Source organism: Larimichthys crocea, chromosome XVII, assembly GCF_000972845.2.
Source record: "Larimichthys crocea isolate SSNF chromosome XVII, L_crocea_2.0, whole genome shotgun sequence".
Lineage (NCBI taxonomy): Eukaryota > Metazoa > Chordata > Actinopteri > Sciaenidae > Larimichthys > Larimichthys crocea.
In genome coordinates this window covers 527,251-554,391 of record NC_040027.1, presented here as the reverse complement: position 1 = coordinate 554,391, position 27,141 = coordinate 527,251, and the positions used below count along the sequence as shown (strand labels likewise).

The window sequence follows — 27,141 nt, the reverse complement described above, 5'->3', positions numbered from 1 at the left end:
TTTCTACTATAATCCATCATGCCGCTGAACACACTTCACTGTGCTGCTCCTCCAACTGCCTGGAGCTGCATGATGGATGGATGTTACAAGCCCACCTAGGCTTTGCTCTGGCAAGTGTGTGTGTAAACTATATATACATGTACATGTGAGGGAGAGAGAGAGAGGTGAGCTGTCAGCCTGGAGCAACAGAGGGTGTGGTGCTGCATTATTACTGCGATTTCACCACAAAGCCGCTGGGAAGGGCAGAAGGAGAGGAGAAAGGCATGATGGGATGAAGGGGGGGGTGACAAAGGAGAAGCCTCTGGGAGATAAAAGGATGAAGAAGAGAGTAAGGGGAGTGTAAGTGAGAAAGGAGGATGGAGAGAGGAGAGGAGAGGAGACAGAGTGGCTGGAGAGAGGAGGAGGGACAAAGGAGGGGCTGATGGGAAGTGATATGAGAAGAGAGTGATGAGGTTAAGGCATTTAGAGGAGAGTTCAGATTACTTTAACACCATGAAGGGCAGTCCATGTCTGTTAATCCTGTTGTTTGCTGTTGGTTTTCTTAATCCAGTGAAAAACTGGCTAAACACACAATGTTTTCTACTCAGTAGAAATGCAACTGTAACAAACACGTTTTTATTATTGATTCATTTCGATTATCTAATCATTTATTCTATAAAATGTCATCTCAGTTTCCCACAGCACAAAGAGATAAATTCAAATTTTTACAGTCCAAAGCCCAAAAAATCAGCACGTTTGAGTTGTTGAAAATGTTGAAAGATTAATCAGTGTTTATCAATATAAGGTTTCAACACTAAATTGTCAGGGTTACCAACTTTGTTACTGTCAACAGCAACATGACGGTCTGAATATTGAGTCGGCCGATCTATTACTGCTCTGTAACCCTCCCAGAGTTAGAGGTTTTTTTAAAAAGTTTCTCTTTGTTGCCCTGCAGTTTGCTGCGAGGTGCTGAGGAGATGGGACTGAGGAAAGCGGTGAAGCCCGAGTTTGGCGGAGGAACGCGAAGCTTCTCCTGTGAGGAGGACTACATCTACGAGAACATTGAGAGCGAGCTGTGCTTCTTTACTTCACAGGCGAGTGTCAAAGCACACACACATATACAAGTAAATATGCTTTCAAGATTATTACCTGAATTTACTCCCTCTCTCTCTTCTGATTATTCGCTGCAGGAGAGGCAGAGCATCATTAAATACTGGATGGACAATCTACGTGCCAAACATGGGGAGGTTCTTCATAATATCAACTTCCTGGAGGGCCAGCCAATCAGTAAATTGCATCTTTTATCAGTACAGTGTTGCTAGACACTGTGGTATTTGTCTTTATTAAACAGACAGCAGTCCTGTCTTTGGAAATAATCCCTCAGTTGGCGTTGGTTTAAAATGTTAAGAAGTTATTTGTGATGAATTTGATAGTTTTGTCTATATATTTACTCCTGCCTCTATCCATGCTTCTCCCTGTAACAATTGAAGTGTAGAGTAATTTCAACTTGCCACATTCTATGTGTCTTTATTTTGTCTTTATTACAGTCCCTGAGCTGAGTGCACGAGGTGTGATTCAGCAGGTCTTTCCTCTCCATGAGCAGAGGATCCTCAGTCAGCTGATGAAGTCTTGGGTCCAGGCTGTTTGTGAGAAACAGCCCTTAGGTCAGTAAAACAAAATACTAATGCACAGAGACACTTTTACATGAAGATAACACTCTACTACAACCACGGGACATCAGAAATTCACACCATCATATTATCCTTCTAATTTGTAATTTTTCACTTTACAGATGATATCTGTGACTACTTTGGGGTGAAGATTGCCATGTATTTTGCCTGGCTGGGATTTTACACCACTTCTATGTTATATCCTGCTGTGATCGGCTTTGTCTTGTGGATGCTCACTGAGTCAGATCAGGTGGGGAGAGGGGCTCTCATCTCATCAAACAACTTGAATCGCCGACCCAAGAATGATCATCGCCCTATCACAGTCTTAAGCATCAGCTTGTTTGTGCTTGTCTTGTTTCAGACAAGCCGTGACATCTGCTGTGTGGTGTTTGCACTGTTCAACGTGGTGTGGGCCACTCTGTTTCTGGAGCGGTGGAAGAGGAGGGGGGCTGAGCTGGCGTACAAGTGGGGAACACTGGACGCACCTGCCGAATCCTTGGAGGAACCACGGCCTCAGTTCCGGGTAAAACACCTTCCATCTTCTTCTTCTGTTCTCTTCTCTGTCAGGCTCTTTCATGCTTTGTTCTCTCTGCAGGGAGTCAAGCGCTGCAGTCCCATAACAGGATGTGAGGAGTTCTATTATCCTCCGTGGCGGAGGCGTGTATTCAGGTGGTTGGTCAGCCTGCCCATCTGTATCCTCTGTCTCTGCTTTGTCTTCCTGGTCATGCTCATCTGCTTTGAGCTGCAGGTCAGTCAGCAGTCAGCATCCACCATCTGTCTTTGTTTAATTTTGCATTCAGTATCAGCAAGCATGTTACACAAGTTCTTTTAAGGCTGTGTCAAAAAAACACAGGTAAAACAAAATGCTGATGGAAGAGCAAACACAACTGTTTTACACCGTACCTGGATGTTTTCTTTTTCCTTGAGGTGCCGAATAAAAAGCTGTGATTGTGTCTCTGCAGGAGTTTGTGATGGGGATTAAGGAGATGCCTCGGCTAGCTCGCTTCATCCCCAAAATCATGCTAGCTATCACTGTGACCGCATGTGACGAGGTGTACAGGAAAATTGCCTGCTGGCTCAATGATATGGGTGAGAGTCACATTCTGAGCAGAGCATCTCTTCTAGAAAACAGTCTGACTAAAATTGCTCTTTGTGAATCTTTAGTAATCCTGTTTTCTCTAATAAGTGATCAGTTTAAACATTTACAGTGTATTGTATTGATTTATAGGTTGCTCAGTAGATATAATAAGAGATGTTTTTATATTGTTTTTCCACAGAAAACTATAGACTCCAGAGTGCCTATGAGAAAAATCTCATCATCAAAATGGTTCTTGTGAGTTGCTTTTCATTACATAATATTTAAACAATTTGATTTAAAAGCTGATTTTTAAAAACATTTATAAATGTTCCTCTTAATGACACCTTAATGATTTCTTTCTCTTGCAGTTTCAGTTTGTAAATTCTTATCTCAGCCTTTTTTACATTGGATTCTACCTCAAAGACATGGAGCGGCTGAAAGAGGTGAGAAACTTTTCACTTCCAGCTCATTTTTCTCTGTCACACATTAGCTTCGGTAATTAGAATAGAATAGAATGCCTTTTATTGTCACTATACGCATGTACAATGAGATTAAAATTGATTCATTCATTGGGCATCCAACATCTGTCATTGTTGCAAACTCCCATCCATAAATGGTTTGCTCTCTCTTGCTTACATGCATTGATTTCCATAACCATCCATCTTCACATCCACCTTTGCCTGTCTGTGGAAGATGCTGCTGGTGTTGTCTCTGTTAAGGAGTCTGCAGCGACAGATCCGGGTCAATCTGCTGCCTTCCCTCTTCTTCAAGGTCCAGATGTTTGTGGTCTCTGTTCCCTGGTTCTTCAGGGCTTTACTCAGGTCCAAAGTATGCTCCCCGTACACCTGTTGTCTGGGCGAGAGGTCAAAGATCCATTTCTGACCACCTCGGTGTTAACCTTGCATGCTCTGTGCCGATCACGGCATGAATTTGAACTACTGATCTGCTTTGTATAAAATGATGTTGTTGTAGTGGTTGACTGTATTTGTCTGGTGAAAACCTTGAAACTTCAAATTGTTTCATATATTCAAGGACTACATTACTCGCCTCAACTTCAAGATTCAAAAGCCAGACATCAAGTATAATTCTTTTTTTGCTTCTTAAAACTCCACACTTTGGAGACATACGGCTTTCACCAGACAAAAATGATGGGCGGTTTCATGCAGTAGAAATTTTAAATTGTAGCTGTCAGAAGGTAACGTCTGATTGTTTTAAAGGATTGGTGTTTTTTAATTCTGACTGATCAAAACTTCACAGCGTATCCCTCCATTTTCCTTCCGCCTTGCCACCTCGCCTGCATATTTGTCAATCATTCCTTGTTAAGATAGTTGAGTGGGTTTTTACCATTTTTTCTCTTTGACATGGGGATATGGAATTATTATTTTTATGGCCCCTTTCCTTCCACACAGTTCACTCATCACTCCATCACTCGTACTTCACACTCTCAACCATCTCATTGGGCTTGTCACAATCTGTTAACAACGCCTGACTTTATAGTTTTCCCATTTTTGATTACCAACACAATAGTCCAGCTTCTTCGGATATTTGTCACAGTGTTTTTACTTACTTACTGCCATGGTAGTCATTTCACGTATAGCTGCATTACTGCACAAGAGTGAAATAACATATAGGCAGGCATGATTTTTCTCAGTGACTTCCCATAGTGCAGTGAAATTAATAGACACCAGTAGCTGACCCAAAGGTAAGAAAAAACTGGCTAAAACATTGAAAAACTAAATGAAAACCATCTGGTGTTGTCAGTCTGATTCTGCCACTGTCTGACTCTGGTGTATCTGTGCTGACTGTTCCTGTAGGTAGCCGTGGGAGAACAGTATCTCCTTTTTCTCCATTTCCGAGGTCTCCCATCACTGACTCAAAATAGCATTCTGTTCAAGTCTTCGCCAGGAATTTATTGCAGTTTTGTGTTTGCACTCTGTGCTGTAGCTTGCAGCTATAGCATATTGTGCGTCAGCATTATTTGACTTGGAAACAATTACTTTTAGATTAAAGGTGATAATGTACAGTGAAATTTGTGTTGCTACATTTCATAGTATGTATCTCCTCTGGGTGCAGGGCTGACGACATACTCACTGCTACTTTTTGAATGTTAAAGGATCATTCTGGTTTATTAAATCTTGGGTTCTATTTTCATGGTTTTGGCCAACATTTCTATCAGTTTTTACTGCAATATTTTACTTGGCATATTTACATCACTACGTCAGACTTTGTTGTGATCTCATATCTCTGTAATTATCTTGAGTACACTGTTATTACAAATAGTAATGAAACCACAAAATGGACTCAAACTGTGATAAACCTGAATAATCCTTCAAGCATATTTGTACTTGCTGTTGTGTTACGTGCATTTGCTCGGAAAGATATGAGTATCACTGAATGGCCTTGTGTGTCCATATCAGTCATTGGCTTCAATGCATCATATGCAGCTGAAATGTTGTTTCAGTGGTCTTAAAGAGCATATCCACAATGCAGAAAACTGTGGCTGTACTGCTCTCTCTTGTTGCACTTATGGACACACAACCAATCAGCTAATGTATAGGGAAACGTTCAGCAGCAGTTTTTTTTTTTTTTTAATTATGTGAATTGCTTCTGGACAAAATCTGTATACATAAATCTGTTTTGATTGATTTGTTGCATTTGTTCAGTAAGGGTGTATCCTACCACTTTCTCAGCCTGTTATTATGTCCTCTCTTCTGTCCTGCTGGTCTTGTTTCTTTCCATCCACAACATTTCTAACCCCTTGCATCCTGAGCTGTTAGCATTTTTCCAAGGAAATGTTTTTTTCCAAATGCTCTGATTAGTTAGACTGCTATATCTTTAAGCATGGCAGCTCATGTTTTATGACTGTTTCTCTCTGCCCTTATCAGATGCTGGCCACTCTGCTCATCATACGCCAGTTCCTTCAAAACGTGAAGGAGGTGCTGCAGCCTTATCTGTATGAGCGCCACAAGCTGGGCGAGCTCACACTGCGAGCTGTGTGGGACCTGCTGCTCTCAGTGCTGCTAAAATATGCCCGACTGGCAGCTGGAAAAGCCCAGGCTTCTCCTACTGACCAGACCATGCCAGGACCTGGACTGAGGGGCACCAGGCCCGGCTTGGGGCCGTCAGAAAGAAGGTCAAACCCATTATTTAAACTCTCATACAGATAATAAATGCAGTACATATACAAGATAATTTGTGATGATAAAATGATTTTATGCACTTTCTCATAACATCAGTGTGATGAACAATGTTATTCACACCAACACCAAAGTATTAGTCACTACAATTCAAAGCCACTTCATCTGCCACTGTCTGCACTCTGCATGCAGTTATGATTCATGCCCTCACTGAGGAAATAAGCAGAACACCACTGAGTGGTCAACGCACACATTTTGTCTGATGTCTATCTATCCGTTCAACTTCTCTCAGGGAAAAGAAGTGTTTAAACGGGGGATGTGGGGTGCCTGATGAGGAGGAGGGAGGTGAGAGGGACGAGGCTGACAGCGGCAGGTTCAGTGAAGGAGAGACGGAGGAAGAAAGTCTGATCGACTGTGGTTTGAAGCTGAGGAAAGTCAGCTTCATAGAGAAGGTATAGGAAAACATTAATGAGGTGTTAATATGCTTATGTTGTAGCACTTATTTAAAGAAAGGTTTTATGTAAATATAGTAACAGTTTGTATTGGTAGTAATAGTGTTTTTTGTATTGCTAATCTGCATTGTTGTTGTTGTTAAGGTGGACAGAAGGCCAGCCTGCGGTGGGCCCCTCATGGACAACAGTTTCCTGGAGGAGGGGAGCCCCACAATGGTGGAAAAGGGAATGGACCCTGCTTCTGTATTTGAAATGTGTGACGATGACGATGATAATGGCATCCATGATGTGAAGGAGTCAGGTGGGGGAGGGACCGGTGTGGTTGAAGGAATTAATGCTGCTGCCGGTGCCGCCGTCGCTGCAGCGGCCGCTGCTGCTGCTGCTGCCGCCAGCGCTGCCCCGCTATCTTCTGGGTCTGAGAGCAGCACAACACTGCGACACAGAAGAAGAGGCAGGAGCGTAGAGAGACCTGAGCCGAAGACAAAAAGGGAATCGTGGATGGATCCCCCCGAGGAGAGAGAGAGCAACACGCTCACTCAAGCTGAGATGGAGAGCTGCATGCAGACCTATGCTGTAAGACTGACTGAGTACTAAATTTAGTCTGTAAGCTCTGCACAGGGTTTTAGAAGATGGATATTTGCATCCTTCAGAACATTCAAATGTAAATTTTGGGAACATGAACTCGCGGCAAAAAAAACTGACTGAATATATGAATATGGCAGATAAGTCAACTGATAAGTTGATTAGGAAGTGGATCTGCTCATTGCAATACTTAGAGGGAATTCTTTCTGTATTCGTTATTAGCAGATTCAAAAAACGTATTTGAGATGACTTGTTACATTTAAATTACTAGAAAGATGTAGGTGACTTCCTCTTCTTCTTGCCCCAACTGAGGTAGCTGTTGGCATAATTCTTCTTTCCTAAATCTCTATGATGATATAAGCAGTATTTTTATCATTACCAAAAGTCATAATAAACTTATGCACAAGAATGACATTGACTATAAAATTTCTCTTTAAGAAGTTCCTAGTGAGGTTTAACAGTTTAGTTTTACTAAATCATTAATTTGATTATTATTTGAATTGAGTGTAGTTTAATTTAGAATAGATAGAAAATAACTAACTTTACTGTAAAATGTTACAGTAAACATAAACAACACTAGACTATGAATCTCCACATATTTAGGTCAGGTTTCATACATGTGTGAGAGAAGCGCTGCAACATGAAACAGAAACTCTGTACAATCACATGACGCCCCACGTGTCCCGAGCATGATGTGAATAACACTGGCTTATATTCTAAAAGGTCATACATGACTGTATGACAACTAAACAAAACTAACAACGACATTTGGTCTCCAGGAATGCAGTCTTGGCTTTTAGCTGTCAAATAGCAGCATTCAGGCTGTGTTTACTTGGTACAGCTGTGTTTAAATGGTCTATTTTGCCTCTCTCTCAGGACACCTTCCAGGACTACCAAGAGATGTTTGTCCAGTTTGGCTACGTGGTGCTCTTCTCCTCGGCCTTCCCTCTGGCTGCCATGTGCGCTCTCATCAACAACATCATTGAGATTCGCAGTGATGCCTTTAAGCTCTGCACCGGTCTGCAGAGGCCCTTCGGAATCAGGGTGGAGAGCATCGGCCAGTGGCAGGTCCGAAATAAATACACTATAAATTTGCTGTCTCCCAAAGACATTGACAATCAAAGGTCTATTGCGTAAGATTTAAAGGACTGTATCTACAATGGCAGAAATATGCACAACTATGTTTTTATTTGTACATAATTACCTGAAAATGTTCAAGGTTTGTTAATTTGTCATGTTGAACCTCCTTGTTTTTAAAGTAGCCCAGAATGGACAAGTTAAATAAGAGTTGTAGATATGGCTTCGCAGCCACTGTTGTTTATCTTTCTCCCTTGGAAAGAGGGGCTGAGACGATGGGGTGCAATCAGCAACTACACCACAAGATGCCACTAAATCCTACATACTGGTCCTTTGAAACCGTTATACTAATGCTATCATAATTATGTAACGAACCCTGGATTTATCTCTATTTTGGAAGTTAACGATCATGTAAATTTAACTGTGTAGCAATTAAGTTGCCCAACTGCCAGTGGTTGGAATAACTGAACAGAACTGAAGTAGCTAGCTAAGAAACAATTACGTTTTTTTTTTGTTTTGTTTTTTCATCTTTACAGACTGCAATGGAAGCCATGGGCCTGATTGCCATCATAGTGAATTGTTACCTGATTGGTCAGTGTGGCCAGCTACAGCGTCTCTTCCCGTGGCTTAGCCCTGAGATGGCCATCATTTCCATCGTCATCCTCGAGGTACCACAGCTCGTTCCTGCTTGTCCACCTGAAATGCTTAGAGCAGTGCTTTTTCAAACTTTTTCTGAGGGCACAAGCATTTTGTGACCCAGCACAAAATGTATGGTAATCAGAAAATGTGCCAGGTATTTAGGCTGCAAAGGCGTTTACTACTGTGTGTATGTCTTTACCTGCAGAGACTCTGGAGTTATTGTTGAGGGATGTATAGGAAGATAAACCTCACACAGAAACATGTCACAAATTTCTCTGTGATACTTGATGTAAAAAAGTGGAATGTATGTTGGTATAATATTTTATGTCACATACTTGTGGGGTGCTGCTGTTCAAACTAAGCGTCCACATGCCAATCTTTTTGAAAAGCATGACCAGATGGATTAAAACTCTTCCCATGTTTCTCCTCTTAGTTGTAACATATTTAGATATTAAGCTCTGCACTCTGTGCCTGTCTATATTTGGAAAAAGGTAAACAGCCTGCAGCTCTGTCTTGGCCTGATAAAGAAGTCAAGCCTATCAGGAGGAGAATTTCACGGCCCAAATAATGTTCGGGCAGGAATTAGTTCAAGTAACATAGCATTAAAGAGTATTCTAAAGCACTGCGCTCCTCAGTATATCAGATTGGAATTATACTTTGATTTAATTCTTTTTTTTTTTTGGTTTGTTTCATCCCATCTGTCCTCTTTCTATCTGCTTGCCCACCTGCAGCACTTTGCCATCCTCCTGAAATACGTCATCCATGTAGCCATCCCTGACATTCCTACATGGGTCCGAGAGGAGATGGCTAAACTGGATTATCAGCGCAGGGAGGCCTTCAAGGTAAGTGAAACAATATGAGAACAAATCTGCAAAGAGATGGATGAAGTTTACGTTCAAGAACTATACAGGCAGTTTGAACAAGCCCCTTAAAAGACTACCTCATTATCTGCAGAGTACTGTAATACAATAAAAATCTGTAGCACTAGCCATCAGAGGAGCCAAACTGTTTTGCTGCAAACAAACTGCGGCACTGCATCCCTCTTTTTGGAGATAATTTGCTTGTTTTAAACTTGCGATAATATTTTATCAGTGATGCTTTCGAGAAACTCAATTTGTACAACAAAGTAGTACTATAGTAGTAGTAGTACTAATGCAGGACTCTTAAGTAAGGGGTTTGTTATACTGATAGCACTGCAGTATTGTAATGGTTAGCTGGCTTAGTGCTGATTCTAGTAAATACATTGTTTCCCTTCCTCTGCAGAAGCATGAGCGGCAGGCGCAGCAGCATTACCAGCAGCTGCAGAGGAGGAAGAGGGAGGAGGAGGAGAGGCAGAGGCAGGCGGAGCATATGGCCCGTAGGGAAAGAGAGCGGGACGACAGCAAGGGCGACTCCTCTGGGGATCACCACCACGACAAAAGTCACAGCAGCAAATCACGTCCAGGGAGTGGAGGCGGAGGGGGCAGTGGATCGGACAAGCCTAAAAGGCCCAGCTCTCTGTTAGCCAACAATAACGTGATGAAGCTGAAACAGATCATCCCACTGCAGAGTAAGTTCTCCTCTGGTGCCCGCTCCCCTCAGTCACCCACTGGAAGTGAACCAAAGCTGCCCGGGTTCCTTAGCTTCAAATTCCTCAAGTCACCTGAGAATAAGAAGGAAGGTGCTGCGGCTTCTGCGGCAGCCACCACAGGCACTAACACCACAGCGACATCTTCATCATCGTCATCTTCATCATCAGGTAGCAGCTCTCAGGAGCGTTCTCAGTCACCCAGCAAAGCCTTCAACCCTGGGAAACTGTTTAATTTTGGGAAATCTGAGGGGGGGACGTGTGTGAACGGGGCTGCGATGCCCAGATCTGGGGAAGGATCATCATCGCAGGCGTCAGAGAGACAACCATCCAGGTCTGACTTGAACGGCGTTCCTGACGAGATTCCCTCGCCTGGAGGGGAAGGGTCAGAGAACGGACATTCAACAGACTTGGACCTGGCCGGCTCTAAAGTCTAGTAGCTCCATAGAGAATAAACTTGTCTTTGGTTACATCTCAACTGAAGAACTGATGTTTACTGTGAGGAAAGGCCTGACCTACCTTCTGTGTTGTCACAGGCTATGTGTAGAGGTACTTGAAGGAGAAAGGGGGGAAAAGCTGAAACAGATGAAAAATGACTTCTGGTTTGGTTTCTTTTTTTGCTGAGAGACAAAAACAGGTCTTTATAAGAAAGACGTAAGCCCTCCTATCATGACGAATAAAAAAATAAAAAAACACACACACAAACACACACACGCACCCCTTACACACAAACATACAAATCCTTCCTTGTCTGCAATACATAAAGAAATGCATGAGCTGCGTTTCTAATATTTTTAAGCCTTTAAAGCAGAGAGCTGTGTTTCTTGAGTTCTTCTAGTCATAAATTGTAAGCATCTCGTTGGCCTCCCACTCGGACACAACAGCCTGTTGTGGAGGAAAAAGATTTTTAAAAAATGTATACAGTGGTATGAACGGATCACAGATTGTACATGGAATAAATACAGAGAGTGTTTTTAGATGTAACAACACAAGTGATCATTAGAGATCTCATTTTTAACTGTGAGGAATTCTTGGGCCCTTCGCTTTTATATCAAAGTGAAAAAATGAAAAAGCAATATCAGTCAGTGTTTTAATTATTCTTATCAATCATCACATAAAACCCTCCCTGTAAAAGCATCCCTGATACATCACCAGCTTTATTTTTTAAAGCAGAAGTGATGTCTGAGCGTTGTACCCTCCTTCCCATCCTGTGGCAGTTGCAGATTTGTTTGAAAAGGAAGTAAAGAGCTTAGGAAGTTGAGCTGTCACACCAGTATTTTTCCCAAGAGAGCAAGTGGAAGAGAAAAACAAGAAAAAGGAAAACAGAAGTAGACGAAGGTGGGTTTAAGAAAATGGAGCATGGAAGTCTGTCGTGTGCTGTTCTCCATCCAAGCCTGTAGAGCACCTTGTAAACACAGATGGTGCTCCATTCCACACACTCGAACCAGACTTGGCAAACGAGCGCAAAGTTGAAGAAGTAACATTTGCACTAAACCCCTACACCCGGCATAGAAACATCTCTCCATCTGCAGGAGAGAAGACCGACACCAGCCTGCCTCATAACATTATGCAAAAGCTGGATCGTTTTGATTTCCTCCTTTCACACAGTACATGCTATCTCACTCACCCGCCCCTGCTCTCAGCGACTATGGGATTTCCTAAATATTCTTTTTTAAATAGTTGCTCTTATTTATGTTGAGCTCCATGTCTCTTTTATACGCACCATTTGCTGCATTGTTTTATTGCAGTACTGATGAGGGGAATTTCCTTTTTTAACCAAAGCGGTATTTTTCGGATTATACTGTTGACCCATCAACACTGTTTATGGTGTACATTTTGTTACTCAAGTAAGCAAGCCCATCATATACCATTTATCGGTGTTTCACTTCTGTGAGGTCTCCAGAAGGTGGTGCCAGAGTTTATTTGCATAGCAAAATGTGTTGAACCGCTTGTTCAACTCACTTTTGATTTACTGTGATGGGTGTCTAGTCATCAGCATACAGTAGAGGCAGTGAAACGAGAGTGTCAGGCAAGTGTTTGAGCGCTTTGAGAGGAAATTGTACTATGGTGACATTTGAGGTACACAGTGAGAAAAGTCTTACAGGCCATCGAAGAGACAGAAACATTAACTATGCATTTCTACACCATCACCTTTGGCAATGATTTTGGCAATAACACTGAGTTGTAGGAGACTTTAAGTCTAGACAAACTCCTCCACCCGCAGCACTCATCTTACTGCATCATCCCACAGCCAGACTCCATTCATCTTTTCTTTGTGTCCCCCTCAATTTTCACGCTCTCTTCTCAGCTCCCTCCTGTCTCATGTTTATTGTGAGGAATCTCCCCTGAATCACAATTAAAACGATAACAATAATCTCATCCATCTATCGCTATGCGTCTTCAGAATCTGTCTCGGAGTGATGATGACATTGAGATTCAGAAAGTTTTTATATTTTGTGGCTGCTTTCATGTGTCTGTTACACCTTTACAATAGTCCACCTTTCAGTCACATGCCTAAAGAAAATCCGAAAATGTACTTCCGCAGACAGACAAAAAGATCTTTGTGACATTAAATGCAATAAGGAAATAGACAGGATGTCAATTTGTGTGGTCACCGTGTCATTTTACCGTCAATCTACAGTATGTCCTTTTTTATATTTGGAAATCATTGTTCATTATAAATGTAAAGTGAGAGGTGCAAGGCTGAGAGAAATTTAATATGTGTATCAGTCTCACAGGCTGGTCGTTGTTAAAGGGACACATGATAGAGATCAGGATGGTAAGCGTAGATGAGAATAGTCATAGTCATCAAAACCTTTTTATTGTTGCAGAATTTGGATTTCAGGGATGTGTGACACCGTGATGCAATAGATACCATCATTTGAAAGTCGGTGAAAGTTTGTTTAGAAAGTTAGTTTCCAAGCAGATTAGTCAAGTGAGAAGGCAGAGTCAGGGCATCACAGTGGAGTTTAGGTCGTGTATGGTTATGTAGTTCCTCCTTATTCAGGGAAAACTTACTTCATATAATAGAAATTGATAGCATTAACCAACTTATCACTTCTTTCATCCTTGCACTCTTGGCAGCAGCAACAAATTCTGCATGTGGGTCTTTTAAATAAGCGTTGGTTGAAAATTAACAAACCTTGAACAGTTTTGGGTATCATCGAAAGCTTCATCAAGAGGCACCCCCATGCCAGAGACAGCGCCATCACTGTTTTCTTGGGCCAAGCACAGGCGTCCCTCGCATGAGGACAGCAGCTCAGACAGCTCAGACACATCTGTAATTCACTATCAAAGCTACAGCGGTTCTTTAAAGGATTTGGGCTTAACTAGACTTTACAAGCACCATCAGTCTAAGGGGAAACTAGTAGGGCAGGACTGAATTTAGTAAATGTACTCCTGGATTTTAAGAGTGGATTTGAACAGGTGAGATTCTCACCACGGCTACAATCTGACTCTAACCTCAGAGTTTAAGATAAGACATCTTCATGGAAGCCTCACTTACTGAACATCATATGCTCTTCCAATGTACCACTGTACAAAAAAGATCTTTTAAAGAGAAATACTGGGAAATGGGATTATTTATTTCTTTTAATTTATTTTGTCATATTTTTGTAAGACCTGAAAAATAGTTAATAAAACTATTTCAAATGCATTTCATGTGTTGTGACCGACTTGTTCCTGCAAAATCATGACTGCACGTTTTCTTCCTCACTCACACGTTGATTTCAATATTGAGACTTGGAATCATCTATTTAAAGTACCACATGACAAATACCCAGTTTCAATCCAGTTTTATTTCAGCAAAGCTAAAAAGAACATATCTGACCTAACACATGTGATGGGGCAAGGCTTAGGGTGTTGTAGAACAGTCTATCTGAGCAGAAGCGTAATGTGGTTTTACACTTCGACGATATTTACACTGTAGGTAGGGAAATGACTGACCACACTGTCAACCCACATTGCAGCATTGACTGAAAAAGGACAGGAAGGACAGGAGGCTTCGATGTGACTGCTGGGCAGTGATAACATTTAAAAAAAACAAAAACTTTATTCAATGTTGTACAGCATAGAACACTAATACAAACTGAATCTCAGGAACAAGGCAGGATGGCAACTGCACTTTGCTGTGCATGCTTATTGTGCATTCTATGGCTGAAAATATAACACCCCTTTAAAAGCCCCCTGTGTTCACTTAAGCCAGCTCTCAGACAAAAACCAGGGCTGTCACAAAGGCCGGGCAAACAAATACAGCTGTCCCAGGCCCTGAGTTAGGGGAGCAAAAAGGTCCAAACCATGATGACATTTTGTAAGGCCTATAGGCTAATACCTTCCACAGTCACACGAGATGATGCCCGAAAAGTCCAACAACCCTTTAAGTTTTATTTCTGCTCCAGGAATATAATACCCAGCCATCAACATGCAAGGCAAGGTAAAATCCACTGGCCACGGAGGCTCCTTACTTTTACAAGGGTAATTTTCTATCGTATCCACGGGCATGTATTTTACAAAAAGGCAGACAAAGATACTCCATTTGATAAACTAATTGTGGTACTGGCGATTATTTACACACATCATACTGTATTCTTTTTCCCTTTTCCAGACATTTCTACACATATTTTTCTTCACCGTCTGTGCTGTTACCTTGTTGTGCAGCTGAAAGCTCGACGTTACAATTTACATCTCCATATTTAAGCTCAGCTTCTTCAGTCGCTTCCTTTTCTACGTCCTCTGATGAAAGAACAGAGAAAACGCCATTCCTGCTCGCCTCGATTTAGCCAGAAGGCGGTGCTAGATGTAAAAATATTTCTCAGAAACACCAACACAACATTTATCTTACAAGCACAAGTTCCAGAATAGGATGAAGATATGGATATTCACCATAAACACACATCTAAGGGGGATTCTGGAAGAGTTGCTTCTACTTTGTGCTGTTCTTCACAGTGCATTCTTGGTTCTGTTGATTCAAACAGTGTGGAGAAATGTCGCAATGCCCCCATGTGGTTTGCAGAGTGGGCAGTGAAACTGAGAGGGCGGGCACTGTGGCTGGCAGGAAGCTCATTGCCATACATAAACAATAATAGTTATAATAAAATTAAAACAGTAACAAAACTTTATCTCTGCACAAATCAGGACAGTCCCTCCAGGTGACAGACTGCTACACAAGTCATGTACCAGGAGAGTTTTTAAGGGTAGTGTCTGACTTTATCTGTCAAGTCCATCTCTGCTCTTAATCTACTCTGATACTTTTTCAACTCTTCATTCACCTCACACATACGGTACAACACATCACACAATACACACTCACAGCTCAGCATGCATACAAACAAATTCACATTTACCACACAGGGAATAGCCAACATAAATAAAATTTAAAAAAAGTTTCCTCCCTGACGTCTCTGCTCTGTCAGTGTCCATCTTTTCTGGTTACATAATTTTCACATACACAATCTTAAAAACCATAAACGGCTGCTTTGTTGACAGGAATTTCCTTAATTCTTTATGGGTGACTCTTAATGTCATACCAGGAAAGTCATCCTGCCCTGCCATTGTGCAGAATGGCCAGACGTCTTGGGAGGGATTATCCTTTGTTTTGTTAGTTCATACTGGCTATACCCTGTATACGCAAACACACACACACACACACACACACACACACACACACACATACACACACACACAAACACTTATGAGTCCTCATTCATCTCTTGGCTATCTGTCCTGGCGATCTTCCTTGGGGGTGCTGGGCTGTCACCCTCACCCTGTTCCTGTTCCCTTTTCTTTGCTGCATTCTGTGTGACACAAAGACGTATACAGCAGTCAGTGAAATCCCACATCACAATCACAATCCAACGAATCGAAGACTCAGAAAATGACTGACAGCAGAGAAAAGGTTTGTGTATATTTATTTACATGCTCACCTTTTTGTCCCACTGCTGATGGAGGTAACGCAGGAGAATGTTGGTCTTCTCTGTTACAATAACTGTAAAGCAAACACAGTCAGCATATTACTAACAAATTATATTTACAGTTCAGCAGTTTAGAGCACAAAGCTACACCAGCTTATCCTTGCAAAACAAACATTTAGTAAAAAAAAAACACATCAGTAATCAACTACAACAACACCTTCTGTTAATACTTCCTAATTGTTCATTTCTGTAATACGTTCTGTTGACCTTCAACTTTGAGCTGTGAGTTTGGTACTTACTCTGTTCAGAGGGGTATTCACGTGTTGGAAGGTACACAGAGGGCCTCCTATTCTGTAAAACAGGACAGTAAGAGGATATAAATCAGAGCATGTCTTGTGTATGAGCAAACATCCACAGCAAATATTCAGTATGATTAATGACAGAGAATGCACAGATTATAATTTATTATTATTATTATTATTATTATTATTTTTTTTATTGTGTACTTACAGATGCTTTACAAACAGAATCTGCATGAAACCTGCTAAAGTTGCTCTTATTGTAGACAGGAAGTCCTTTCAAGAAATCCGCCTGTGGAGAGAGAGGGTGAGGTGATGATTATACCCCACAGATCTGCTTTGATCAATGTCTTTTTCTTTCATCATACATTTAATCTGGCCCTAAATACTGCAAGCCTCGGGTCATTCGTCTGTCTACAGAGCCCCTACCTGAGGCATTTCATAACAACAGCACACATTATATTGGCCGGCATCAGTGAATGTGTAAAGAGTTTTCTGATTCAGACAGGTGGAGGATGGATGAAGACACCGGGTACAGTCACTGAGTCAGTGCTGGGCGTTCCCTCATCTTCATCTTAGCAGCCCGTGCACGCTACACGGGCCTGCTGCTCTCCCCGTAACGTCCCCGGTAACCTCCCAAACTGGAGGTGATGATATCGGATAGTGCACAGCGAATGGTTTCAAATGAGCTGAGCGGCTCAGAGCACAGAAACGATGCCGGCTTGGCCTCGGTGGGTGAATGAATGCCGACAGGAGAAGCAGGTGCGGCTAGCAGCTATCTGTTACCCACAGTTAGCCGGCTCGGCAGTAGCCTTTGACAGCTGCAGCGCCGCTCAGACTAACAATACAAGTCTTCAGTATCTGGGATAAATACCTTCTCCATGATAATGTAACAAATCTCCAACGTCGACACGCCGCCTTGTGGACTCGCTGTCTGAGCTGCGGGACGCGGCAGGCGATGTGAGCACGGTGCGGTTAGCCGCGCTAGCTTCCTGGCTAGTTAACCGACACGGCTGTCCTTACTGGGTCTTCTTGGTAAAGAAAACAACAACAGCCTTCACACACAACTGGTTGTTTCCATTGTAGATCCCGGTGTCCGTGAAAAAACGACACAACGCTCAGAAAAACTAAGCCGAGTTGTCATTGCATGAGTTAGCGAAGCTAGTTACACAGGACTTCTTCAGCTAGCATGATGGCTGGATGGTCGCGACTCTTCGTTAACCACGCCCCCCGACAGCTCCCATTGGCTTACCCCTGCGCCCACGTGGTAGTATCTTGCCCTGACAGCCAATCATTAAACAGAACATTTCATAACTCCTCCTTTAAAGACTTAATTATTATTTATTATTATACTGCCCGACAGCAGTGTGAGGACCTATTGAAACTGAAGGAATTTTTCTGCACTGTTATTATTATTTTACCTCTTTTCTTTATTCTAGGACGAATAACGTGCCCGTAACAGATTTAAAAAGTCACGTTTTTTTGCCGGCGCGTCATGCCTGTGAAAAAACTCCATAATTTGGCGGTCGGGTGCATTGATGTCACAAAATGCGCCCCCTGCAAATTTTCAAAAACGGCAAATAAATGGGGTGACTTTGGCATAGGACGACAAAATTCGGTACACGCATGTGTCACACCCAGACGCACAAAAATTCTTATGGAAGCCATGCTGCACAGGAAGTCGGCCATTTTGGGTGGAAGTTGCATTTGGCGTCATTTTTGCCCATTTCCACACCTCGCACATGATTTAACTCGTCCTATAGATTAAATGATAACAGCTTCAGGTTACTCTTAAAACATGGGGGATTTAAAAGTTATAGACAACTTTTCCAAAGTCTGAACGGCGTGGCCGTGGCGATGCCTCAAACTTGGACGACTCGCCACTGCTCGCCTCATAAAACCAAAGTCGCTTATAACTTGTGCATACATCGTCCGATTCTGACCAAACGTCATAGGATGGACGCTGGCCCCAGCCTGAACGCGTACATATGCCCATAGTGACACTCGCCTATAGCGTCACCTGCTGGTGATTGGAAACGTCAATTTGTCTCCACACCTCGCATATGATCAAACTAGTCCTACAGATTTAATGGTAACGACTTCAAAACAGCAATGCATGGTCAACATGACGGTCTTCAGATGGTCTCTAATATGACAAAAACATTTACGATTGCTGTTAAATTTCTGCAATACATTTGTACATCAAATATACACTCTTTTGCATATTATAACATATACATATAGCACATACATTCAAAAACAACTTACCCGTGGAGTTGCAGTCACGCTATCATCAAGAGCTGATGGGAGCACTGTGTCCATGGCTGCCATCATAGCAGGGGAGAAGCGTACAGGGATTCAAAGGAACGAAACACTCCTTCAAGGTCACCAAGGTTCCATCCACCTGTAATATTTGAACAACAGTATTCAGTACGGTGTGACTTGCCCACATGCACATAAACATGCCCAACATCAGACAATCACCACTGCATCACGACCAATACAAATGTGTGAGCTAATACAACATAATAATAACACAATCTCTTACCTGCTTGCTGGATCCTACAAGTGTCCACTCAGAAGGGGATAGATGAACCACACACCTCTCTCCTGTGACGACGATACGCGGAGGACTCCTGGACAGCGGCTGTGAAGGAGCCACCCCACAAGGCACCGGTGTCTCGGTGCTGGTGTAAGCAGCTGCTGACAGGCTACGGACCAAAGCCACTGCACCAGAACTGGCATGCCACCATCATCACCGAGGTGTACCTGCAAACACCAATGATGGGAAAACCCACAATTAGTTTTAGGAGCTGACATGTCCTTTTGCTATAGCTTTGTACTGTATTGTACTTACACCATCACTGGCCCATAACTCCAAATGGTTGAGGGGGAAGTTGTCGCCTGTGTGGTAGTACTTCACACCTTAACATAAACAACAGAAAACATCATGTGTTATTCCACATCACATGTTTATACACACAGTGCTACATGCAATATATGACACACGTGGACATCACTAATCACACCATTAACCATCATACTCATGTACTTATTATTTTCTACATACCAAGTCGTACTGCCACGCGATGGAACTCCTGCCGCATGAACTCCTGGTACTCGCTGTCAACTGTCAGGCGTGGAACGAAGTCAACAACAAACACCTGTCGAAGCACACAACACCTCATTACACACTGCTTGTATGTTCACACTGACAGCACATAACCATACTACAATATGATAATAGCATAACATTACATGTTACATATGGATACCTTAGGCCAACGACTGCAGACAGCCGAAAGGAAATCCCTCAAGGCGACACCTGTCTCATCCACAGTCCTGCTGGATGTCAGGTTGTTGCTAGGGGCCACGACGCACACAACATCAGGCTCCCGAGGAAGCACTGCATGCCCTGCCTCAGTCCTCAGCTCATCTGCACTGGCCCCTGGTGTGGACATCACACCAAAAGACAGGCAACCCTCAGGCATCAGCACAACACCATCTGCGATGGATCGCAGGTGAGAGTCTCCTACAAGAAGAACAAACTGAAACAAAAACAAAACATTCCATTAGAATACAAGCAAACAATGACTATTCCTGACAATATTGTCATTATCAACGTTCAAATACCTTCTTGTTTGGACACTCATCAGGAATGACCAGCTTGTGGCTCCTCCCAGTGTACACAGAAACTGGCCATCCATTCACTCTGTGGTGCCACCCAGTACCACGCCCTATATTTCAACACACACAATGACCACAGCAATGTTAAAAACTTAGCATTAACAAACAGCATAAAAGATCACAACTACACAGGACCATTGTCACATTGCTTTTGTACATCACATTAACACAATGCATCACACAAGAACTTACGTGCTGACGTGTCAATGGAGGTCTCACAGCGTGCACAGTCCCACTGTGCTGTTCCTCATTCCTCCTCTTCAATGCCTGAGAGCGACGGTAACCCTCACCACGCAGGATCTACAAGATACACAAATTAGTTACTTAGTTTACAATACACAAGACAAAAGCACTGTGTTCCAACTTACTCTGACACACACATCATTTACACCCTTCTATATACAGTTGCATTAATAACATTGAAAACTTAGCCCTCATGCTCCCCTTACGACATTTTGTGTACTTCTTTATTTGAAAAACTCAATAATTTTGTCTGAGTTAATGGTAGTGGCACCAAACTTTAATTTTTTTAAATCAAATTGTAAAATTCCAATTGTGGATCTAATAATAGGACTATAATACACTGTGTAGATAAAAAGGACATATTGTGTACCATTGACTCCCATTATTAACATAAAGTTTCGATCATACTCTAATTTTACGTCTTATTTTGGCGCCAAAATATATTATATAATATGTCTTACATATGACAACCTTTTCTATCAAAATTTTTACCTTAAACAATTACCCAACATATGACGTCCCACTTTTTTAGGAAAAAACATTCTGTGTCCCTAAGGGTATTATGTGTTAAATTTTTTAATAAACTCATACTGTTAAAAAAATAACCCCCACTAAAGAAATCCACTTGCACTTAATATATAGAAATTATTTCACATTTTGTGTTTTGTGGCATTAAAGGCTTAAATTTATTTATTAGGACTGGTTGGTCAAAAGATTTAATGCATAGAAAGTGACAAAAAAATATCCCCACATAATATTTTTGTAACACACACATGCACAGCAACAGTTCAGTGGCATAGATTAATTAAGGCACCCTCACAAATTAATGCAGAAATCACGTAATAGAAATGCTACTGCCAGCAACTTAAATACAGCTCTGCTGACTGTTTTAAAGAATATAAATTAAAAACTGATGCTCATAACAGCAGCAGCTGCTGTGGCAGATCAGTGGCAACTGCCATGGCACACCGGCAGTTGCACACACATGCATAGCGGCAAATCAGTGGCAGAGATGAATTAAGACAACCTCGTAAATTAATGCAGTAATTGCGTGATATCTGATGCCCATAACAGCAGCAGTTGCCATGACAGACCTGCCTCAGACATCGGCAAGTGCCGTGGCGCACACACGCACACACACAGACAGCACAGCAGCAGCACTTCAGTAGCATAGATAAATAAAGACACCCTCGCAAATTAATGCACAAATCACGTCATAGACATGCTACTGCCAGTCAAATACAACTCTGTCAACTGCTTTAGAGAATAAAAATGACAAAGTGCTGTACAGTAGACACACAACATCCATACAGTAGACACACAACATCCATACAGTAGACACACAACTCCATCACATACTCAAAACCACAAACTTTTCACCCCATCCGATAAACCACCATTTCAAAATAATTGCACATGCTCTGCTCTCTTTATACCTGCACTCCATACAAAACAAAAAAACATAAAAAACATATTCTAACAGTTAAACAAATGCATCTTGTTGTATCATACATTATACCTCACCGACTACAAACATGTTGCTACATTCTATAAAGCCTCTACCAAAACCTGTACACTTTCCCACGATTATGTGCCCCATATTTTGTTATTCTCCAGCACATTCATTGCCATTAAGTGAAGAATATTGTTAGCAAACACACTTTGTATCCACCATTTTGCATCACACATGCTATCTTCCACACTCCTCACAAAACACTGTGGCGACTATTGTGCTCTGACCAATCTCCCACTAACAGCACCCTATTTAACATAACAGTTCACCTTATGTTACTGAGTGCTATTACTACACACTATTATTGTGTTGCGCAAACACACGCATCAGACCAGTTTGCTACTAAACAGCTGTGCCAAGCCCCCCATTTAACATAACAATTAACCTAATGTACATGATCATGAGATATGTGTCTGGGGGTGAGAGTCCAACTCAGGTGCTACAGAATCTGTAGAAGGCCTGTGGTCCTTGACTGTGAACTTCCCATACTTGCAGCAGGTGGCGCCAACTCTGCTCTTTCTGTCTGTGCACAAATTACACAGCCCCTTGCCCTTATGTTGTGTGTTACGTTTTGTACGTTGCCTGATGAGAAAAGAGGGCCTGCAGAGCACATGCACAAACAGTCCGAACGATACCACTGACCACCAGTTTAGAGCACAGACAGTGACCTTCACAGAGAAACTACCCTTGAAATTAAGTGCCAAACTAATGTACTCACACCAAAAAGCACAATGAACAAACCATTTGCCATTGACAAGAAAACCCACACTACAGACACACAACTCCTGTCTTTTTGTTCTTGCCAACCATCAAACACTTTGTGTACATGCAAATGCCCAGTTGCAATTCTGCTTTTGATACATTGTTATTTTTTGGCTGTGTCGGATTTGCACTTTTTACCACTTACACACTCCTTCGGCCAAAATCTGTCGTACCCCAAAAGCTGCTATAAAAATACTATGTATTAATATTTACTCTACTTTAAACAAGTCAATCTTTTCTTACTATTTCAGCCAAACATACATATGAAATATTAATGACATTGAATGACATGTGAATTTTAACCCTCTAAATGCCAGTATGTGTACATAACTCAACTATAAACACATATAATTTCCACAAAATACAACTAATGTTGACAATCTAGCCTATAATGATATATGACTACCCACTAAATGCTTATTACTCTGTTGTGTTCCTTAAATACAGTAGAAATACAACTTCCGTTTGAACCAGGAAAATACATTTATTTTAGAAAGGCGCACACTGAATATAACATGAACATGAGATACAGTATGTGTCTGGGTGTGAGAGTCCTACAGATGGTCAGCCTGTGGCCCTTGACTGTGAACTTCCCATACTTGGCGCAGGTGGCGCCAACTCTGCTCTTTCTGTCTGTGCACAAATTACACAGCCCCCTGCCCTTACATTGCCTGATGAGAAAAGATGAGCCTACAGAGCACATGCACAAACAGCCACAACGTTCCCACTGACCACCAATTTCGCGCACATACAGTGACCTTCAAAGAGAAACTAGTCTTGAAATTGGACACACACACACACACATTTCTTTTTACACACACACCATTATCCAATATCTATAGCACACAAAATTCCCTTACATAGAACACTAAAACGTGTGCAACATTGCTCCATGCTTAAAAAGGAAATATGGCACCATCTGATGGACACAGTAAAGATTACACATTGAACGCCAGTCTTCCACAATGAAATCTCACCATAAGCATGGAATCAAAAAATTCAATTTTAATGTCTTTCAGTGGAACAAGTTTTGGCCGTAGGAACTATTAATAAAAAAATGTATAGCTTCGCCATTTTAACATTCTATAGAATACATGGTAACAGCCTCAAACTTGGCCAGGTCACTCTTCAGCCATGAGGGATTAAAAGTTAGGAAAACCTTTTACCCTTTCTAATATTTCTGTGCCTGTGCACAATCTGCACACTCTTCAACAATTTCACCTATTTCAGTGCCATGCAAGCTTACTACAAATGCCAGTGCTTGTCATTACGCACACCAATGTGTAGTTTCCCTGCCAAACTTCTGCTAATCTGCTACAACTGTGCAACATTTTGTGCACCACTGTGCTTTTCAAATGTTATATGTACTTGTGGTAGCAGTACATTATTTTGCTGTTTGTATACATACATACTGTAATTTCATGGTTCCACTTACTGCTCTCTGTCAGCACATTTGTAATTACTCCAATGTAAACTTCCGTATTGCACATATTGTCCGTATTGTCCAAACCTGCAACACATGCACAGCAAAAACACTGCACATAAAGTGCCAGACTAAACTCTTCACAACTAACACCCAATGCACCCCCATTTACCATTGACATGCAACACCCCACAAAAGACATGATGCCTACCTTGTTGTCTCCTTTTCATGTATACATTCCACACAGCCCCCACACCATATCATGCACATCCACACACATCTCCTGTCCATTTGCGCCAATTTCCCCACAAACACACATCATACACATCATTGTCTCTTCACATGCTCACGTGCAATTCAGACAATGGCTACGGGGCCGTGCTTCAATTGACATCAAAAGGACACCATCAAACAACACCCATTTGATAAAAAAAATCTGTGCGTGTTGGTGTGAATGTAAAATGTGGTATGAATGTGTGTGTGCATATTATTTGTGTGTGTGTGTGTCTGTTTATGTGCATGTGTGTGCATGTGTGTATATGTGCAAAAAAACTGAACGTCTTTTCTGATCATCACATTTTGCACATTGCTGTCCCTCTCCATCTTACTTATGCTCACAGACCCCACAACTCCCAACACACACACACACACACACACATACACACACACACACACACACACACACACACACTTTTTCAAATGTTTTATGTCCTGCATTTTGTGCATTTGTTTATAAAAACGTGGTTCATATTCACTGAATGACAGTAAAGGGTTACAAGTATGTAAGAAATACATGTACACTTGCCAGTTATGATCAAAACTGACATTATCCTTAAGCTTTAATGCTGTTAAAAACACTTTTTAGAAAACACATTCTGTGTACCTGACACTCCCCTCCCAAAACCAATCAATTTTCACCAGCTGTGTAGAAAATGAAAAAACAGTATGTGCATCAATATTTCCAAAATGCCAATAAAAGGTAACAACATTTACATAACCCATGTCATTTCTTAGTCATGTTTAGGACTGAAAAGGAGCACAACATTTAATGCAGCGATCTCTTTTGCCACAATGTACAATGCCACTTCTCTGCTGTGCTTGTGTTGCACTGACCTGTTGCTGACCATTACACAAAAACCACACCATGTGGCTATAACTGGCCATATTCCTGTCACTCTAGCTATATCAGCACATGATGTCCAAAAATCGCACTATTATGGCTAATCTTACTATAGATGACAGTGCTTCCTCGCAGCAAGGCATAGCGTCTTAACGTACATCCACAAAGGTGCTCACAATGAACAATCCCCTGACAATGACACATGTGCAAGGAACACATATGGATATCCGATGAATGAAATATCATTTCATTCAGTTCTGCTCTGACAAAACAGGAGTTAAAAATAAAAAGTTCAAAATTAGATAATGAAATGTTCTGTATTTTTTAGATGACTTACATTTTCCACCATGTTAAAAGGAGAGCTACCGCTGGTCCTTTATTCAGCCTTTGTTCAGCTTGACTCTTTTCTAATATATATTTCTTACTTATGAGTAATTTATCATCAACCTTGTGTATATGAGTTACGGTAACAAGTGGATTTCCTCAGTGTGGGATCATTACAGTCTATTATCTTATCTTATCTTATCTTATCTTATCTTATCTTATCTTATCTTATCTTATCTTATCTTATCTTATCTTATCTTATCTTTCCTCTAGCTATTTTAACTTAGCTGATAGGTCATCTGGTGAGTTGACCACATTAAGATTTTGTTTTTATCATTTGTTTTTGAATGGTTGTGAAGGAGCATGATAGTCACGGAAATCTGTATGATTTAAAAGTCAAAAGGTCGATACTCCTTAAACCAGCGGAAAAGTAATGTAATAGTGCTTGGGGTAAATACATTGAGAGACACTTTAGTTGATTTACTCTAACATGATTTTAAAGACAACAATGCTTCTGTTCCCTTCCTTCATTAGGAGGGAGACCTAAATTATAGGCTAATTGGTTCCGTGGGTGTGTTGACTGGGTCTTGATTTCTGTTGTTGTCTCTCACCTCACTGGCACCTGCCTTCTGGACTCCTTACAAATAGTTACCTAGCAACCACAGCCATGGCAACTGCCACAGCACCAGCTCCTTATGATGCTGGAGAATGGGATGCTGATAAGATGGAGGGAATAATCTTTACTAATGTGGAACATTAATACATGGTATCTTAATGAGATTTGTTTGGGAAAAAAAACACAAACAGAGAGGACAATATTTTATAATTCAAAATAATGACAATGTGCAGAATGTTTCAAACTTGGTGAATGAGCACTAGAAGGAACTTTTCCAAGCATCCAAATCTTTTTTAAAAAGGTTTTTAAGGGGAAGTGATGAACTTGACCTGGTTGTGGCTCTGATGGAAGTCAGATCCTCCAAAGAAAGAACGAAAGAACTGTAGCTGTTACATCCCATAAACTGTGGCCACATCTAAGCTCATTAGGTAATACTCATGTACACACTACATTAAAAACATTCAACCTGCCAAAGACAATGTTAGTGCACTTCTACACCTCCATCATTGAGTCAATCCCCACCTCCTTTATCACCATCTAGAAAACTGCTGCCACCGCAGTCTTCCGTCTCTTCAGGACCTATACACCTCCAGGACTCTGGGGCATGCAGGAAAGATTGTGGCTGATCCCTCCAACCCCAGACACAAACTCTTTGAGTCACTCCCCTCTGGCAGGAGGCTGCATCCATTCTTTGAGGCTGTGGTCCATTCTTTGAGGATTTAAAAGGACAAATTCCACCAGATTTGGAATAAATTGATCTAATGTATAACCCCAATGTGAGCATACTTTGTATGACTCTACTGAGGCTTGAGACTTTCCCTTTCTTGATGTGAATAATAGAAATGTAAGTTCCCTTGGTTCAGTTAATTTGATCTTAATCTACTGCACTCTAATCTAATTGTCTAAAATGCAATATTAAGAAATCTTTTTTAATATATCTATATAACTATGTTATTATAAGAATGGGCAATTCTTCACATTGCTTCACTGTAATTTGTATTATTTAAAAAAAAAAAAGCTTTTTATACCACTGGTAATAATGATGTAATACTAATGTATATATA

At 41.4% G+C, this 27,141-nt stretch overlaps 2 protein-coding genes across 6 annotated transcripts in view; one reads left to right on the top strand and one right to left on the bottom strand.

Annotated features, from left to right (window-relative positions):
- The window catches only part of ano8b (anoctamin 8b), a 37,354-nt gene extending 23,518 nt beyond the window's left edge, over positions 1 to 13,836 (top strand). Inside the window, exons 4-20 of one of the 2 annotated variants that reach the window (XM_019272364.2) lie at positions 935 to 1,073; positions 1,170 to 1,266; positions 1,527 to 1,643; positions 1,772 to 1,899; positions 2,011 to 2,172; positions 2,245 to 2,397; positions 2,612 to 2,738; positions 2,927 to 2,982; positions 3,096 to 3,170; positions 3,421 to 3,555; positions 5,613 to 5,860; positions 6,157 to 6,316; positions 6,461 to 6,889; positions 7,775 to 7,966; positions 8,512 to 8,643; positions 9,346 to 9,456; positions 9,878 to 13,836. In XM_019272364.2, coding sequence (XP_019127909.1) covers positions 935 to 1,073; positions 1,170 to 1,266; positions 1,527 to 1,643; positions 1,772 to 1,899; positions 2,011 to 2,172; positions 2,245 to 2,397; positions 2,612 to 2,738; positions 2,927 to 2,982; positions 3,096 to 3,170; positions 3,421 to 3,555; positions 5,613 to 5,860; positions 6,157 to 6,316; positions 6,461 to 6,889; positions 7,775 to 7,966; positions 8,512 to 8,643; positions 9,346 to 9,456; positions 9,878 to 10,618 — 3,202 coding nt within the window. In that variant the 3' untranslated portion in view covers positions 10,619 to 13,836. The remainder of the gene's footprint in view (positions 1 to 934; positions 1,074 to 1,169; positions 1,267 to 1,526; positions 1,644 to 1,771; positions 1,900 to 2,010; positions 2,173 to 2,244; positions 2,398 to 2,611; positions 2,739 to 2,926; positions 2,983 to 3,095; positions 3,171 to 3,420; positions 3,556 to 5,612; positions 5,861 to 6,156; positions 6,317 to 6,460; positions 6,890 to 7,774; positions 7,967 to 8,511; positions 8,644 to 9,345; positions 9,457 to 9,877) is intronic. The other variant, XM_019272366.2, reaches the window with a different exon arrangement.
- A 124-nt stretch (positions 13,837 to 13,960) lies between these two features.
- On the bottom strand, positions 13,961 to 18,735 carry dda1 (DET1 and DDB1 associated 1). 4 transcript variants are annotated; one of them, XM_027290134.1, is made up of 6 exons: positions 18,658 to 18,735; positions 16,601 to 16,681; positions 16,390 to 16,441; positions 16,103 to 16,164; positions 15,851 to 15,973; positions 13,961 to 15,818 (listed from the first exon to the last, which is right to left on the bottom strand). In XM_027290134.1, exons 1-5 carry the CDS (start codon positions 18,721 to 18,723, stop codon positions 15,869 to 15,871), a joined length of 366 nt encoding a protein of 121 aa, XP_027145935.1. In that variant the 5' UTR covers positions 18,724 to 18,735; the 3' UTR covers positions 13,961 to 15,818; positions 15,851 to 15,868. The 4 variants fall into 4 exon arrangements, with proteins under 4 accessions (XP_027145935.1, XP_027145936.1, XP_027145934.1 ...); XM_027290135.1 differs by having other exon boundaries at positions 13,961 to 15,831; positions 15,864 to 15,973; XM_027290133.1 differs by having other exon boundaries at positions 13,961 to 15,973.
- Positions 18,736 to 27,141: the final 8,406 nt, after the last annotated feature.